The sequence below is a fragment of the Zootermopsis nevadensis genome, unplaced genomic scaffold, assembly GCF_977971745.1.
Source record: "Zootermopsis nevadensis isolate Lab colony 2312 unplaced genomic scaffold, Znev_1.0 Znev_ptg000025l, whole genome shotgun sequence".
NCBI classification, from domain to species: domain Eukaryota; kingdom Metazoa; phylum Arthropoda; class Insecta; order Blattodea; family Termopsidae; genus Zootermopsis; species Zootermopsis nevadensis.
The window spans coordinates 13,514,838-13,532,282 of record NW_028259157.1 but is presented as its reverse complement, the minus strand read 5'-3'; the positions used below and the strand labels follow the sequence as shown (position 1 = coordinate 13,532,282).

Here is a 17,445-nt window from a genome sequence, read left to right as displayed (position 1 = left end):
GACCTGGATCCGTACACGTGTTCGTACTTAATCAGTCAAGACCTCGTCTCCACAGCGAGACAGCTGTCAATCTGAAGTCTTATTGTGCCGTTATTAAAGCCCTCTTCCAGTTTTCAGAGCCCTTCGGAGACGCGTGGGAGAGCCTCGCCACCCTCCACTTCTCATTTATAACATGACAACGGTTTCAAAAGTCTTTGCCCGACATTTTTAGTCGGCGAATTTAATTCATGAAGCTGCCACCCCACCCAGAAATTAATATCAACCGTGCTTATTAGAAACCCGCGTGAACGACTGCAACGGAAGTAGGGGGTAAGTCTATCGCCACCGGCGAGAGTGAACGTGTAGTCTGGCAGAAACCGAACGACGCTTCGGAGACGATTACTGCTTCCATCGTCAGCGCCTTCAGGTCGCTCAAAATCGTTCCCGACACAACGCAGAAACTGACAATCGACGTCACTGCAAGTAGCGTTGAATGCAAAAATGAAAAGTCGAAACAGAGAGCGTGTCTCGGCCACACACGTCCAGCGTTAACTCGCGAACAGGCCGCTTATCGGGGCGAAAAATGGATGGGCCTAGAAAATTACGCGGGTCTTACGATCGAAATAATTGCTAGGCCCTTGGTCTGAGCTGCATTCCTCGAATTCGTGAATGCAGCGCCGCTGACGTGAAATCGCATCAAGCAATGGACCTCATCTTGAAAAAGGCGCGTTTCTGTGCGATCCCCAAAGACGTTTCGACCACATCATTTCCGGCGTTTTCCTCAGGAGTCGAATCAGATCCATCTATAACCACTCGTATTGTGTCTGAACGCGCAGTTTACGTGTAAAAACGAAGAATTTATGACTGCGGTACTAAATCACCCGAAGCTGGCTTACAGTGCCACGTGAGATTTCACTGGGGCGACGCTCATGTACGTAAATCGTCTGCGTTTCTGCACGGGACTTAAAAAGACGGGCGAAGGGGACATTCCTCGTCCACGCTGTGACTGATGGCGGGCGTGGGCGAGACAGAAACGAAAATGCGGCCATAACACGGGCAGTAATTGCAAGAACACACGTCCCGGTGGGCGGAGAGCGCATAAGCGCCGGGAAGAATAATGTATTTTTCTTGGAGACACGCGAGAGCCCGGGAGCTCGCGGGCGTGGTTTGGCCGCTCAGGGTTGGCTGACGGTAGCGGAGGTTCACCCACAAGGAGGCTGGCCCGGGCTGGTCACACATGCTCGATGCAAACCTCTCGCCTCGCGGGGGGGCAGAGGAGGCGTTTGGGGGCCGGCACCACCGTAAGACGCGGCACGTGGGGGCGGGGAAAGGGTTACGTCTTGGCGCTTGCAACCCCTCCCAGATCGGCCCAGGTCGAGTGTGTGGCAGGGTATTGATTTACCCTGAGTGGGCTTTAATTGGAGCGTCTTCAGCACAAGTGCCCTTCTCGGTAACATCCGTACCCCCTCGGCGATACAGACTCTTCAGAGCTCGTTTTTCTTTTGCACAATAAGAAGGCTGGCTTCTTCGTTAAAGAGGCAAACGCTTTCTTTCATATAAAATGGATCCTTTTACGCCGCTCCGCGCAATATTATACGACCCGCGGTAATCAACGCTCCGCCGAGGAGGGAGCAAGGTAGAATGGAAAGATTATAACCTCTCTCCCCCCGAGTTTTAATAATTGTCGTGCGGGGCTCTCCTGGCAGAACAAGACATCGCGAGTCCCATTATTGCTAATTTATTATAATAGAATTTTCTCTGGAGATAAGGCGCTCGGGGTGGCCTAGCCACACGGCGCAAAGCGCACGGTTACACCCAATTAAAGTTTTAATTGCACAAAAAGGTACGGCGTCGTTATCTCCGAGCCGAACAGCCCCGTTCCCGCGAACGGGAAATGACCGGCGCCGCGCTTTTAAAACACGATCTTTACAACCAGAGAGACTTGAGGTTGAAATGCCTTGGTTCCTTATCTGCCGCCCCCCACCCGCCCCCGACGCTCGCACCGAGACATGGACAAAACAGCGGTGCTCGAGGCAACATCCTGCCAGCTCCATCGCTCATACTTAATAGGAATTGGTCATAAATGTTGGAGTTCTAGAAGCGTAAATACGTCAAATTCACTGCTCCTGATGATAATAAACGCTGGAATATGAGACAATTAAAAGAGGGCACAGATAGCTTGACGAGCTTCGATCACCTGCTGGAGCCCAGACTCCACGCAGCCTCCTATCTGATGCGTACCGGGGCCATTTTCACGGGGATGAAGCGGCCGGGACGTGAACCTCACCACCCTGTGAGATTAAAAATGAGTGTGCCTCAACCCCCCCCCCCCCCCACCCAAATCTCCACAGCCTTGTGCTTTATGAGCAGGAGTAACTTCGCCATTTGATTTAAGCCCACAAAAAAGGCAAACCCAATAAAAATGTCGCGAACTACGACAAAAACAGACAATTACGTTCACCGAGAAATTACGAGCAGGTCAACGCAACTGAAAAACCTTCTTTCTACCCGCGCGATTAAAATAAAACAGGCAGGCGAACGCGAAAGCTTCGATCGTACGCGTTGTTTTGCAACGGTGCTGAGGAAATGCGGATAATACTAAAACGGATCGTCTGAACCCGGGACTGCAATGTAACGCCCGGCCCTCACGAGCCGTAATTCGTACGACACAAGAGACTGCACGCCACGGCGTCCTGTCCATATGTGGACCGCTTCATTGAGTGAGTGCCCAGCTTCCTATTTGCCGCTGATGACTTCCCGGAACAACAAAGCCGAGGAAATGGCCTGTTTCTGTTCCTTTCATTTGCGGAGAAGATAAAAAGGCGCGTATTTGGACGGGATCAAACTAGGTTTGCGGCTGAGGGGGGTTGACAAAGTCTCTGCTATTACATCAACCCCGCACCACCCTTCCCATCGTCCCCTGCTACTCTCCCCCGTTCCGTGTTCGAACATCCTTCAACACCATCGTCCCCCCCACCCCCCACTTCAGGAGAAGCTTCTGTTTGTTGGTAATGGTGATGCATCGCAACACTTCAACCCTCCAACGAACACAGCGGCATTACGAGATTCGTCTCGTAAAACTGGAACCATTTAGTGCAAACGACATTTTCAAAGCTACGATCTTCCCAATTTCATCGCGACACGAGTTATAAACAGCGAAGGGCTCTCGGGTGACCCGCGCGAAGTCGTGCCGAGAGTCGATGTAGACGGGGCAACCTAAGCGTCGTCGTACTCATCCTCTAATTCTCTCATTTAAACGTTTCAATTTCGTTTCTGCATCGTCGGCGTTGACTCTCTCTCTATCCCCGTATCGTCTGCAACAGGCAGCCACGTTACCAAAGTTTCGAAGAAACACACAGTCCCTATCTTTTACCCCGGAAATGAAAGCGACGTGTTCCTCCGAAACGCTGGTCGGCGTCACATCTCGCCCTGACGAAGTCGAACTTTTCCTACTAGAAACTGCACTACGACTCAAGACTCAACCTCTGCAGAGGTTCGCTTAAATCGTCTTGAAACAGACGGCAGAACTCCTCGAAAAAGGTGAAATCAACGACGCAGTGCGTAACACAGGAAAGCGCTGATGTCGGTGCCTCGAACGGGGTTCGAACTCGCCACCCCACTGTTCGGGCGGCCTTCTCTATCCCGAAAATCCTGGCGAGCTGCTCAGAAGCACGGCATTCTTGCGTCCAAGCGGCATCGGCAATCCTCAAACTGCTTCCTGTCGGTTCCTGGACCCGATCTTCCGACAAGGCCGAGGAATCCACAAGCACAGTGTCCATTTGTCGCGGCAGACAATGGGCGGAGGACAGCGGCTCTTACGTCATCCGCATGTCAAGACAGAGAAATGGAACGCGTAGCAAAACAAAGCATCTGTCTGACAGTCGACCGAATCCACAAAAACGCACACATAAACGTAGCCTCATTTTGGGTCCCCTTTCGTGATCCAGATACAAATTTCCGGAATAAGTATTTATTAAAACACAAAGGCACGCAGACAAATTTTAAAGACGCAAGCAGAGTTCTGTCGGGGCTAACGTCTGCCGATACGAAAACACAGAACCATTAACGTTTCAGCGGTTCAAAAGGACCTCACGGGAAGACAAGTTACAGCCAGGAGGACCGACACATAACTTAAAGAAACGTCTGCTCTGTCTTGCAACGCCCCTGGAGGTAAGTGCCCCCAGCCCGGCCATCCACTGCGCTTGCTCAGTGGGCTTCCAGGTTAGATGACGACGTCGTATCAACTGCGCTCTTTTATTTGTCCCAGAAAGATAGCGCAGAATTAGGCCTATGTTTGATGGAGTAGGAGAACTGCAGTGTTACAAACACTGAAATATTGCCGCAATTCGCATGGATTGAACCAACGAAGACGCGGATGCTGGGGCCGGTAGCGGGCGCCTGCTCGAATTACTGACTGACAACACAACACCGCGGTCAGCCGAAGGACAACTCGCGTACGCGCGCCGATAAGTGACGGGCTGAACGACGACCACTGCGGGGCGGAGGCCTCGCGCGCGGTGGATGCCTACTCGTACAAGGCAGTCAAGTGACGGGGTTGAGACAACTTATTCAGAGCGACTTCTTCGTCTTCTTATTTTTCGCCTCAGACAGTGTTGACTTCATATTATTAAGTTCCACGTCACGGCCAAGAATTCTCCACAAAATATAACAAGTCTGCCACTAAATAATGCTTCAAACGAGATGAGATCTCGACTTCATATCTGAAGGTTTGATCGGACAGGGCGACACAAAAGCAGGTTTTCTTGCCTCATGCTCCATTAGAACAAGAATGCGCCTTAAGAGACTGGCTAATTTGTCTCTTGATATCCGAAGACTTGTTACCTGCCTGAGCCGTGGCGAAGGGCCCTGAAAATGGAGGCAGGGTGTTCCTACGAAACGCTGGTATCCACACGGCGCAACAACTCAGAACAACATGGACGTCACAATCTAAAGGACGCATCCACTTTTACGCCATGCGATGCGAGGCGAGAGAGGATACCACGACAAATGGCGTACCTGTTGTCTGACGCACTCCTGTGGCTGGCCAGGTGTGGGGTTAGGAAGGGGGCTGGGAACTTTCGAAACAACCAGGAAACATCAGTTTCTTCAGGATCGCACTCCCACTGTTTCGAATTCATTTCTGAAATGAAACGCAATTTCATTAGATTTAAACATGTAACACAGAAAAAGAGCATAAGTACGTAGCAATGTCGAAGGCATTTTAATGTCCACTTCGTGGTCGCTGATAAATCCGAGCAGACGGTAACTTGAAAACGTGATTCATACAAACACGGCTGTCTATTGGGTCGTGTAATCTGGCAGACTTTACCGACGTTTCTGGGGGTGATTGCTGCCTCAATCATCAGTATTCTGTGCCCTTACGAAGTAGGCAGTAAACTCCTCTGAAACGTCGGTAAGTATCTACCAAACTACTCACGTACCCGTGTAGGTGACTGAAGAAAATCAAACGTTGCCAAGAAAACAGAACACCGTCGCCTGTCGTTTGTTCGGCAATTTTTAAAACCATTGCCACGTAGAGACGCGCAATTCTTTCACACAAAAGACGTGCGAGCGATGCCAGCAGAACTATCATTCAGCATTAGAACTCTTATCCAATTCACCTCATCAGCTCTTGTATCGTTCCTAATTTTGGCAATCGGCGGGTGTATTGTTTACCTGTAAGAAATATGAAAATAATCTCCACTTCAGGTTTGCTGGATTAACGCTGAAGCTGAAATTGGGTTCGTAAAAGTGTGAGGGACGGAGTTAAACAAAGAAACACTAACAACAAATACTTAGGTGTTTTAGCGGCCTTTATTTCGAGTACAGGAACGAAAACACTGCGCTAGAGTGAAGTTTCAAAATACACAGTTACATGGCAAGCCGAGAGAACTTGAAAACTGGCCCTGGAACGAAACGTCGTACTCCATTTGCAAAACATTTACTTACAAACAAAACATTCTTCTAAAGACTTATATACAATAATAAGAACTCTTACCTCGGACAAAATGTTCACAGTACTCTTTACATTAGGATAACACGTTCTCCAAAATGTTTGGACAGACTGTGAAGGAAAATAAGGGCCGAACAAATAGTGCGAGTTAAGTTTTACAGTGGCAAATATATCTCAAGCTTATTTCATTCGCGTTTCCACATAGACTTTAAGGCAAATTTAATTAGATTTTGGTAATAATGTCCTCGGTATGATCAAAACTCTTCAGTCAATGGCTGTCAATCAATTATAAGTCAAATGTATATTAAGGCATCTTGAAATCACGTCAAGGAAAAGAGCTGACAAAGGGAGGGCAAGTAGAACCGTCTGCATGACTTAGCACCAGGAACGTGACGACGATCCGTCTTAAATGGAACATACTTAAGTGGGCACAGTAGAGAGATCAACTCACAACGCGTACCGAATTAAGGACAGTCATTTTGACGGGGAACCAAAATACTGCAGAGAACACAAGGACAGTAAGGCTTAAAAACAACGAAACACGTAGTTACTCTGAAGGCCTTCGTACCGATACGAACTATTGGGCACGTGCCGAGCTGTTTGAAAAGAAAAGAGCATAAAAACTACTGCGCTCCTCTGGCACAAAGGCAAACTTAAGATGAAATAAACACGACGTCTAATTCCTCTCGGCAGCGAGGCCAACGATGGTCTTCTGGGTTGTGACGCCGTTTAGACTCCTCGGCCAGATATCCAGTGCTGAAGATGGAGGCAGAATGTTTCTCCGAAACGCTGGTACCTCCTCCTTACGACTGTACACGGCGTCAAACCCCACAAGACCACGACACACAGCGTCACCCGCCTCTTCCCCGACGTGACAGATTCGCAAGAAGGATACTTCCGAGGAATTCTGGCGAATTCCGTGGACCCCGACGCTGAAATGAAGACTGCTGGACACGGAGTTCGTTCACCAGTGACGTCATGCAGACCCTACTGCCGCAACTTAACCTCTTAAGACAATTTAAGCGGAAAATAACAAAAAAAAAATCTGGGAAGGGAAGTGACAGGCAACAGACGACGGCCGGATTTAGTCGTGGGGGGCGCCCCTATGAGCAACAACACATTCAGGTAAAATTGAAATTACTTACAAACAAACAAACAATTTCATATAAGTATCACGTAACATGGTTCTGGCAATGACTACCTGGACCCCCTTAAATCAGGCCCTGCGACAGACTCTCGTATTCTCGTGAAGGGATATGTGTGAGATTTGTTACGTTGATACAAAAAGTAGTCCGATCCCAGATTCAAGATCAAAACGGGCAAGTTGTCTTGAGATTCGCCTTCCTAGCTGCTCACTCGGTCTGTTCGTTGACTTTAAGGAAACATCGGTTGGGTATAAAGTTCACACGAACGACCTCTCTCTCGCTCTCCCTGTCCTTACGAACTGTGAATGACTTTGTGTTGGCCGCGGAGGACGTGCGCCACGGCAAGCAAGACCACAGCAGATGCTCGAAGGACGGGAGCGGACCAAATATTTGCTACAAGGCTCGCACAGAAACCGTCGTCTGTTCTGACCTCCCTCGCCTCTCGTCCCTCATTTGGCTTCCAAGATAACCTGCACGTCCAGAAACTTTGTTGCGAAACAAGTATCAGCGTCGAGAACTCTGTTAAGATGCCAGAAAGTTGTCGGCTCGTTATTACTGTGCCTAATTGCTGTCATTAATTTAGAGTGCGTGATCTACAAACATGCGTCCCACACGGAACAGAGCAGTCTCCTTCATCTTTAACAAAAATACGACACAGAGACGTCCGTAGCGAAGACGTGCCACGAGTTCACGTTCCTTGAAGCCGTTTTAAGAGTCACTTCACAGATTCCGCATATTTTGACACAGAAACCACGCGACTTACGCGAATCGAAATGCAAACAGTGGATTTACACAGACAAAATCCGGGAGGAGGAGACACCATCATCCACTGAGCGTCATGACTAGAGGTCCTTCATCAGCGCAAATGTATCGTGATGTTACGTCATGATTATACGTTTCAGTGCAATTGTAAGTACGCGCTGTCGCTGGGGGAACACTCACAAACGCGCGGTTCAACCATAAGTCACTCCACTCGTGTTCCAGGAGCACATTAATCCATCGCTGATATTTCTGAGAACGTGAATGATTAGTTCGAATGGAAAATGGGACCAGGTCTTCAGATATCACAAAAGCTCGCTCGCTCGCTCGCTCGTCGTCACTGTTTCCGCGAGGGAGCGGCCGCGCTGTCCGAGCCTTAAAATTAAAACATCTGAACAAAGTAACTGAGATACAACTACTCCGTGGTGACACCGTCAGCTGACAACGCGCTTGTCCGACTCACGTCAACTGCACTGACACTTAGAGGGGGGGCCAAGTCAGGGTCGCGTGTTACAGCAGGCAGCGATGAGGTACTTCGACTGGTCAACCCATTTCTTCTTGGCGTCACATAAAAATCCTCCGCAGATCGGAAGGGGATGTTATCATGTTGCACTGTGGACAGAGCTTCTTTGCTCCCTGCAAACAGAACCGGAAGTTTGTCGGTGGTATGCATCACCGCTACACAGCCGCTGGTCCTCTCTGCATGTTCTTAAGGCCCAGACGCCGATTAGAAAGGCGAATTACTCCCGACGAAACAAGCGACTGCCCCGTGTTACCAAGACAAGAAGGAGCCAGGGATTTTAGACTAAAACTGAGCAGCGGGACGCCCGATTTAACATTAGCAACTGCTCTCACGATTTCCGGGATCATAAAATAAGCACTTATTACAGAGACGGAAAATTTGTGAGCAATTTAAATCAATAGGATTCACACGATTACAAAATTCGAAAAATAAAAAAAAAATAAAATCGGGAACATTTACAGGGCCAGGTCTTGAAATGTTGTACGTCTCTACGTTTTTGAGTAAGTGAACACAATAAAATGAGGCAAACCTCAGAGCAGTTGTCACTTGTGCAGGGGCAGATATCACAAGATGGATATTCCTTTTCGTGAAATAGCAATCACTTTAGTGAATGAGACCTCACAGTTTCAGAACGTTCCGCACTTAAAGGACACAAAACAAAGATTCTCATGCATATGTACCACCTGCTTCAACATTCACTTCCCCCTCAGACTGTACTCACATGATTCTCAGAATTCAAAGCGTTATTTCTCAAAACAGCATTAACCTAACCTAACCTAACCTTTCTAAAGGAGACGTTCTGTTTTCTTTGCGGTAAGAACTGGGTTTTTAGATAATATTTTTGTCAAAGGGTTTAAGTTTCATTAAGTTAGGCATAACATATAAGAATAAGCAATAATTATCGTTTTGGGTGGTGACGGTGGAAGGGGCGTGTTCCTTGTCCAGCGAACATGTCGCAGAACGACCTTGAACTCGAGCCCTCTGCTGTTTCCGTCCATCCGCGGCGATGGTCAAAACGACAATGTCCGGCGGTCCGTTGCTTGAACTTGCTTCAGATCTACGAGGGGCCCGCGTCATAGCAAGTGCCAATACGCTTTGTGTGCGTGCAAAATGCACTGGGTCGTATGCGGAATCGGTTGGAAGCTCCTACATCTTTTTAAGAACACGAAGTCGCTCTCAGGATAACCGGGCGTTACATTCACCATGCACGTTCTGTGTGAGTGTAACCTGGCGCTGAGTTATGGCACAGTCCTCCACTAAACTCCCAATTAGTTCCAGCAAAAACAGGTGACTATCGTAGTTCCCGTGTAAACGAAGGGAACTTCTACCACTGGCAGTGCGAAGTGAGCCTACTGTTCCCTCTTTTTGGGCGCCATGTACAATCGTCTGTAGAAACCAGGGTTTCAGCGAAACGTACAGAAACCCAGAACCTCGTCATCTTCACCGCCGGAGAAAACCTCAAATCTCACAATTTGTGTTATTTACAGTGTTCTGAGCTGGAAAACGGAGGCGACACCTGCCACAAGCTCTGTTCACTGTGACGTTTACATTTTCCCTGTGGCTTCTACTCGATTTCCGCTGCATCGCATGACAACTTCCTCCAGGAGTAAAGTACCCATCGCCTCTTCAACGCGAAGAAACACATTTTGGGAACACTGTTTACCAATTCTGTGCCCACATTTCACGTCACATGTCCCATGCTCGATGTTTCACGACATTTCTTACTACATATTACCAGTTGCTCTCTCAATCGTGATTATACGTGGACCACATCGGACGAAAAACGGCGCTACGCGGTGGTCCGAATAAAAACCATTTAAAACACTCGCCCTGATGATGGAGGCAGAGGGCCTCTGAAACGTCGGCACACTTATTCTTTCAGACTGAACGGAGCTACGACCCAGAAGACGGCAATCTTCATACTTACCGCCGTGAGAACCTCAAATCCTTAGATGAACCAGAATTATTCAAATTGATTACTGAGTGTCTTTGACAAACGTTAATCATAGTTGGTTTTAAAACAACGGGCATTAACTGATCCTAAAACACGACGTTTCGGGACGGGGTCTGCCTTTAACGTAATTTGAAGAGGCCAACGTGCATTTGATAACAGCGGTCCACCGAAATGGTTCATAACTGCGAGCAAATGCATTTCTTTCCTTCCTCGAGGCTGTTACTCGTTGCTCCGAACTGCTGGGACGCATAATTCATACAAAACAAAACACATCTGAACCACTCTGGTGCGAAATCGCGGCGATTTCAGATATGATCCGCGCTGATTGCACGCCCTTCTGCTGTTCTATCAATTTAATTTTGCCTTTGTTTACTTTCCTTACAAATAACAGATCACGTCCTCTTCGCGAGGGCTTTAACAGCAATTATCGCAATTCGCTTGTGTTGGCCGCCGTAATTTATTTTCATGACAATTCGGATTACGCAATTATATTTTTCCTGTAATTGCAACAGATATAAGTGTTCAATAAATACGATGTGGTCAAATGGCCCCGCATTTGTTGGCTTATGAACGACGGTCGAGCCTTGCGAATGAATTTTATGGCCGGGGCGTAATCCCCGCTCAATATGACATATGCGCTCCAGTCTTAAAATAAACATGTAAATCATTCTGTCTCAGGTCTCTCTCCCTACTTGGCTGACAATCCTAATCAAACTCGTTCGATAATCCTGCGCAGAAAAGTACAAATATCCACGCCAGGATCACTTACGTACGAGCAACCAAAGCGTTTTGTGTGGGGCGATAAAACAACGGCACAGCTGCTAAGTAACCGACACATGTTCCGGAGGAAGTAATCATGTCCGAGACAGCTCGGGGGGGGGGGGGGGGGGCTCTCGTTAACGAAATCACAAACACAAATGAGACTGAGCTTCGATGATACATTTTCTCAACTTGGTCCAGAACGCAGTACCTCGTTGTCACTCGAAAAGTTATGTTGGCGACTGCATAATTTATCTCTGATTAATTCCACGTCATGCGAGTGGTATTTAATGGCAAAGCGACCAAGCACTGACGCTGACGTTTTAAAATTCTAAGAAAGAGGCCAAGATAAAAACGCAACAACGATAAATGGTAACGGGGCTCTTCAGGGCCGGCATGAAGAACAGGGAAACAACGGGTATCAGGGACGAAGACAGGGCCTTCCATCCCGGAGCTCGATTAAAAGAACGCGGTAGCCAGCTCAATCATCTGATGAATGAGTTTGCTTTCGTCCAGTCCTCAAGGCCCTCGAGGACGTTTCACGAAACGAGAGGAACGCGCGGATCGCCTTCAAGCCTGAAACGCATGTTCGCTAGACAAGTTCGTCGTCGCTCGCCGCCACCCAAAACGTCACTCAGCTTAGGCGTGAGATCTACTCGTATCTGACACAGCAAGTTAATTGCGTAAACATTAATTACCATACCAGCGTATGCAACCAGCACTCCTCGCAGTGGACATGCCAGCAGCAGACGGAGATCACCGGCTTCTTGTAGCGCTCCTGCACACACGACAACAGACACACACGTCCAAATGGGAGCCAGAGCACACACAAAAACAAAATCAGCTGATTTACCTTCTACATGGGGAGCGGGCAATATTTTGCGACGAATCTATTTCACACTTTGCAACATCGTCCATTGTGTGCGTACTGACAACGTGAACTGAAGCCTAAATGATGACCAAAGGAAAGGAGAAGCAACTTTTTCTTTAGCGTCCTGTATGTCTCCAAGTCGACGAAACAACATGTCTCGAATGCATAATCCCCGATTACTTCGGAAGGCCTACGGCGGTCCTCATGTTTTGTGTTCATGATCGTCCACGGCCCATTGTTTTGCTTTCTTTCGGGGGTGGGTGGGGGCTCATTTACATTAGGGAACTGTGATTTACGAGGCAACGTGACGGGACTGGAGACACAAATGGTCCATTATATTCAGAGGTGAATATAATAGTTACATAAAAAGTACAGTTCTCATCAAACAACTGTTTCAAAATGTGTACCTGAGCAAACAGCATCACTCACGATTATAAAACCACGACGTATCGCGTGATAAATTATAGGATTACAAACATTTGATGTTAAAACTGTAACGAAAATCGATGTCACGTGACATGCAGTTATTAGAGTTTGCCGAACGACATACGAGGCCCATCTGCGGGGGACATGTAACCCTAGGCAATTCTTTAAATGAACACTTCCAGTGAACCTGCGTCTCTGCCTCGCACATCTTGACATCGGAAGACGAAACGACGAGCACAAAGCCCGTCCAGGAGACAAGGCAAAAGGCCACTCTTTACTGCTGACATTTTTAATTCTATAATATAAGAAACCAGACTTGTTAAAACCGTAATAATATTTAATTAATTCCACAAGGAAGAAAATTGTTTATAGCAAAGTGGTTACTGCGCTCTCAAGATAATTGGCCGATGTCTCACTCCCTCACCTGTCAATCGAACAAGAAATTATTAAGTGACTAAAGCCAGTCAATTATCTGAGCTCTCTCGTACACGCCTACGCCAATTATAAGTAGGAGACGTTGAAATAGCATGCACGCGGCTAGCAACCTACGACACTTCAAACGAGGGCGGGTACTCACCATGCAGATCAGACACTTGAACTTCTCGTCCCCAATGGCTCGGGTTTGCGTTTCCAACTCGCGGATCCTCATCTTCAACGCTTCCAGCACTTGGTTGCGCGTCTGAGAGTCGTTTCCAGCGTCGTCCGACGACGCCTCCGTCACATCGGCGTGCTGCTGGCCACTGCACATCGGCTCCTCCTTGACCTCGACCTCTGACCCGCTGCCTTTGCCCTGCGACGCCGATTTACCGCCCTCCGGACTGCAACCACAACACGAAAACAAATGGGGAAGAAGAACAACAACTACAAGAAGACGAGAAACCGGGGCGAAGCACGACACCCGGAGGAGGCTTCGAATATGAACACAAGAACATGGGGTGAGTCTGATGACGGATGTCTTCTGGGTTGCAGCGCCTTGGGTGTAGCCTAGTAGAAGTTTATCGACGTTTCAGAGGTCAATGCTGGCTCTAACATCAGGTTTATCTTCCTGCTATGCTCTGAAGGAGGAATAAATGCAGACCCAGACCAGTTTCGAACGCAAGGCTTTCGTTTTAACTCTCGTCTGACACCAATAAATAAATAAATTACTAATTCAGGATTACATTATCGCCAGTCATACTTCGTAGGGAAACAACGGAATTTGGAATGCTCATGTCGCCTCACCTTTCCATTGCATTAAATACGAAATAAAACAAATCCTCTCCTCCCCTCTGTTATGGGCTTGCCGAAAAGCAGAAAAGATAACTTCAGATTACTAAGGACATAAATAGAGAATTAATGGAACTGCAATTGACTAGAATCCTTTCAGATAATCCTGCAGGATGTGTGTGTCGGGTGAATGCGCCCACAAAGCTGTAAGTCCTTAAGCAAGACTGGAATTTGCCTTGAGGAGTAACACGAAACCTAACCTAACCTTATGATCGCTTCACGCAGGGCCTCTCTCTCCATCTCTTCTCTTGGCCCATCTGCACTAGTGATTACGACGTCAGCTTCCGAGTACTGTGGCGGTCCGTACGTCGCAGAATCATCGCCGTCCACCACGAGGTCCGCTTCCTCGTCGATCGGACTCCGACGACTGCTCGATGTTGACATTCCCGCAGCTGCGAGTCAGAATTAAAAAGTCGCCTTCAGGTGTCTGGTCCATTAAAACACGTAACAGACACGTGGGGGGGAAACACAGCGGCCTCTCACTTATTACGCGCCCACAACATTCCTAATTCCTCTAAAACGCCCGAGGCACACTATTCTTCTGAAGCCTAGGGCTGAAAACATTTTCACGTGCGTAACCAGAAAGTATGCGATCGTATTCAAATCCTCGAGTTTATAACTTCCATAACACAACTTCACGTTTTCCTAGTGCAAAGAATGAGATAAAGGTCTTATTATGAGACGAAGATATTTCATTAGGTTGGGAACGCGCTTAAGAAACACGGAAGAACAAAGTGGAGTCGGAATTACCTGACATTCCGTCGTCATGGTTTTCTTCAAACGCATTATAAGAGAAAAATTACGGAGGGGCGAGGCCCAACAACTTATAACCAACGCCAACTTCGACGCGCCAAAAACACTTTGAAACACAACTATACAACGTCAAATGACAGGATTGTCAATCAATCATGGATTGGAAAGAAGCGGTCATGACCTAATTTAAGATATTACGCTGACACTGAGAAACCTCAGTCCGAATAGGCGGTCCCCCATCAGAGATTTGAACCAGGGACCGCCTGAGCACGAAGCAGCGGTAGGCTTATTACATTTCTCGCGGGGTATGCTGAGGAAAGGCACGGAGAGCTTTGTTGTCCGCGGGACCCAGACACTCACCTGCGAATCCGCCGACGAGCAACGTGGTGGCTCGAATCCGCCGCTGCCCCGCCCATTCGTATTCCTCGTACATTTCGCTGTCGCCTTCGACGTCCACGTTCTCGTCCTCGTCGACCGTCGCCCCGTGCTGGAACACACAGACACAGAGCCAATGCTTGGTACCCACGCCCAATGCCGAACGCGTCGCGTCTGCATTCTGCCAGCAGGTCAGGTCGGCTTGCTTACCTTCCTCAAGCACATCTCGACGTGGCTATTCAACTCTTCTGCGCTCCCCTGGACCCGCTCGTTGCAGACCGGACAAGTCGCTTCGTCCGCTTTCCGTTTCCTGTTCTTGATTCGCAGTCGTCCCTGCCGGTTCGCTTTGACCCTTTGGTAAGTCTGCGGGAAACAGAAACAAATCGCGTTTGCTTCGAGCTATTTGCATCCGGGGCGTAGCTCAGGGCAGGCCCATCTCACCAGCTGGGAAGAGGCTTTCTCTTTATCGCCGATGACCTAAACAAATGCCGACGAATCTAGACGTCGAATTCGCTTAACTCAGAGACAATGACCCAGTTGCTGAAGCGGCCCTTGGAAAAGGGACGCAGATCTACTTGTTTGTGTGTTTATGTAATGACGCTGTCGATAAGTCAGACTACAAAGTGCCTCATGACACAATCCTTGTAAATATTTATGTGGAAGGAAGTGGTCGTGGAGGAAGTGAACGACACACCAAAACCTTCGGTCAGGACAGCCGGTCGCTAGGCCGAAACCGGAAGCTGTGACGTTCAGCAGAGCGGGCCTGCCCAAGTACGGCAACTTGTCCTAAAACGCCGTCCGAGGTACTCACATCCCATCGACCCTCCGGAGTCCCGTCGCCCTCCCGCCTGGGGCCCGAGGAGGTGGTGGGGCCGGATGGCAGTGGCGGTCGCGAATTCTCCAGGGACAATCTGCGGACCCGACTGCTGGAACTCAGCTTGTACAGCCTCTCTACTTCCTGGACAAAATGTGTCTCCAGTTCACCAGGCCTCATCGTCACTCCACACACGGGACAGCAGGACGGGTCCGACTGGAACTTCTTCTTCCCTGGAAATTACAAAAGCGAGCTCCAGTCAGAATTAGAGTTCGCTGGTTCCCGTCTCGTGACGGAGCTCTGTGTGTACTCCCACTGCAGAGTTTATGTCAAAGGTTTACGGGGGCAGATGCCCCTGTATTTTATTAAGCACAATGCGGACTGGTTCTGTATGTACTGTACTCCTCCACATCTGCAGAAGATGGAGGCGAGTGGTTACCTTCACTCCCCGGCCGCCTTACCCCCGGGGCGAGAGCCCCCTGTATCAATTGAAGAGGTGGATGGTTGTCGACGGCTCCCAACTTACTCAGAGATGACAGCTGCATACTATAAATTGGGAATGACTGAAGACAACGCCCTGGCATTCGCTTAGGGGGACTGAGGACAGTCTGTGTACCAACCGAGGGTCAAACAGGATACCGCCTGAATATAAGTCCGGCAGATACGTCATCGTCTAAGCTAACACTACAGATGCACTTGCCTGGAAGGAGTGATGTAAGACGATAAGAAACGCCCTTCATATGATATGGTTACCGACCGAGATTGGAAGTCAACGGGTCTGGAGTTTAAAAACTGACCACTCAAGGAATTCGAAACATCTTCACAAATGAGCCGAAAACGTGCCATAATCACACAAGTCCTAGTGTAAATGCTACACAGACTACGGATGGTCATAGTCTCAATGTACGAAGGACTGGGACACGTGCCTTTGAGCAGGAAGCGAGCAATTATCCGGTGCATGGACACAAAGAACGTTATCTTATTCCAAACGCGGATTCACTGTCTCGTGCTACGGCAAAGCGCAGACACATTCTTTGCGTTACTCACATCGGCGACAGACTTCGCTAGAAGTGCACCTCCTTTCTGTATACATGTAAATTGAGTCCCTGATGCATGGTTTATTTTAATTCCCAGTAATTTTAAGTATCCGAACGCCTAAATAAATCTCCGGTTGTGTAAGCAAACAGCGCTTCTCTCGGTAATGTTGACAGTTAATCAACTTGGAATGACACTCGGGATACGGGGAACATGGCGGGCTTTTCCTCGTGTTTTATGGCGAGCTGCCTGCCTTCTGGGACTGCAGTTAAGTCGTTGTGTTGTTATTGCTACAGCGACTTCAGCGCAGCGGCTCCGGTCCGGCTGGACCGCCAAATGGGACACTTCACGCTCCTGGCTCAGTGTACAGCGAGGAGGAGGGGGGGGGGGATGCTCAAATGATTTCCGGAAATGCTCGCTTTGTCTCCGCCAAATAAACAAACGTGTTCGGTCGCAGGAGTAACCTGGCTCCCAGCTGCCTTGCGCGAACTACTCTCTCCTCTCACTTCGTGCCTTGAGGGCCCTCGTGTTTATTTGACCTAACAGCTTCTTCAACCTCACCGAGACTTTAAAACCGAAATCCAGAAAGAAACAAAGCCCAGAACCAACAAGCAATCTAACGTGGCGTGTGCAAGAACCAGTCCAGCGTGGAAAAAATGGATCATTCAGTTTTGTTGTACTGCCTCGGGAGAGGTCACAAACCTCCGGCCGTCGCGAATGTCGGACGAAAAAGCCGGGGAAACGTAGAAATGTGCAGGATCAAAATCTCAAGCAACAGTCATCTTTTTTTAAAAAAAAAAAATCATGGCGCTTAAACAGTGACTAGACAGCGA

The 17,445-nt window shown here is 48.5% G+C and overlaps 1 protein-coding gene across 8 annotated transcripts in view; it reads right to left on the bottom strand.

Moving 5' to 3' along the window:
- The window catches only part of LOC110827210 (E3 ubiquitin-protein ligase Rnf220), a 121,339-nt gene that overhangs the window by 10,569 nt on the left and 93,325 nt on the right, over positions 1–17,445 (bottom strand). For 4 of the 8 annotated variants that reach the window (XR_015537055.1, XR_002542247.2, XR_015537057.1 and 1 more), the window contains exons 5-10: positions 15,575–15,810; positions 14,974–15,126; positions 14,749–14,875; positions 13,841–14,027; positions 12,947–13,187; positions 4,996–5,119 (exon numbers count right to left, since the gene is read on the bottom strand). Coding sequence is in view for 4 of the 8 variants with exons in the window: in XM_022058660.2 (XP_021914352.1) it covers positions 8,401–8,472; positions 11,776–11,850; positions 12,947–13,187; positions 13,841–14,027; positions 14,749–14,875; positions 14,974–15,126; positions 15,575–15,810 (1,091 nt within the window). In the remaining 4 variants the exon portion in view is untranslated. Of the gene's footprint in view, positions 1–4,995; positions 5,120–5,774; positions 8,473–11,775; positions 11,851–12,946; positions 13,188–13,840; positions 14,028–14,748; positions 14,876–14,973; positions 15,127–15,574; positions 15,811–17,445 lie in introns of those variants that run through there. The other 4 variants (XM_022058660.2, XM_022058663.2, XM_022058661.1 and 1 more) reach the window with 2 other exon arrangements.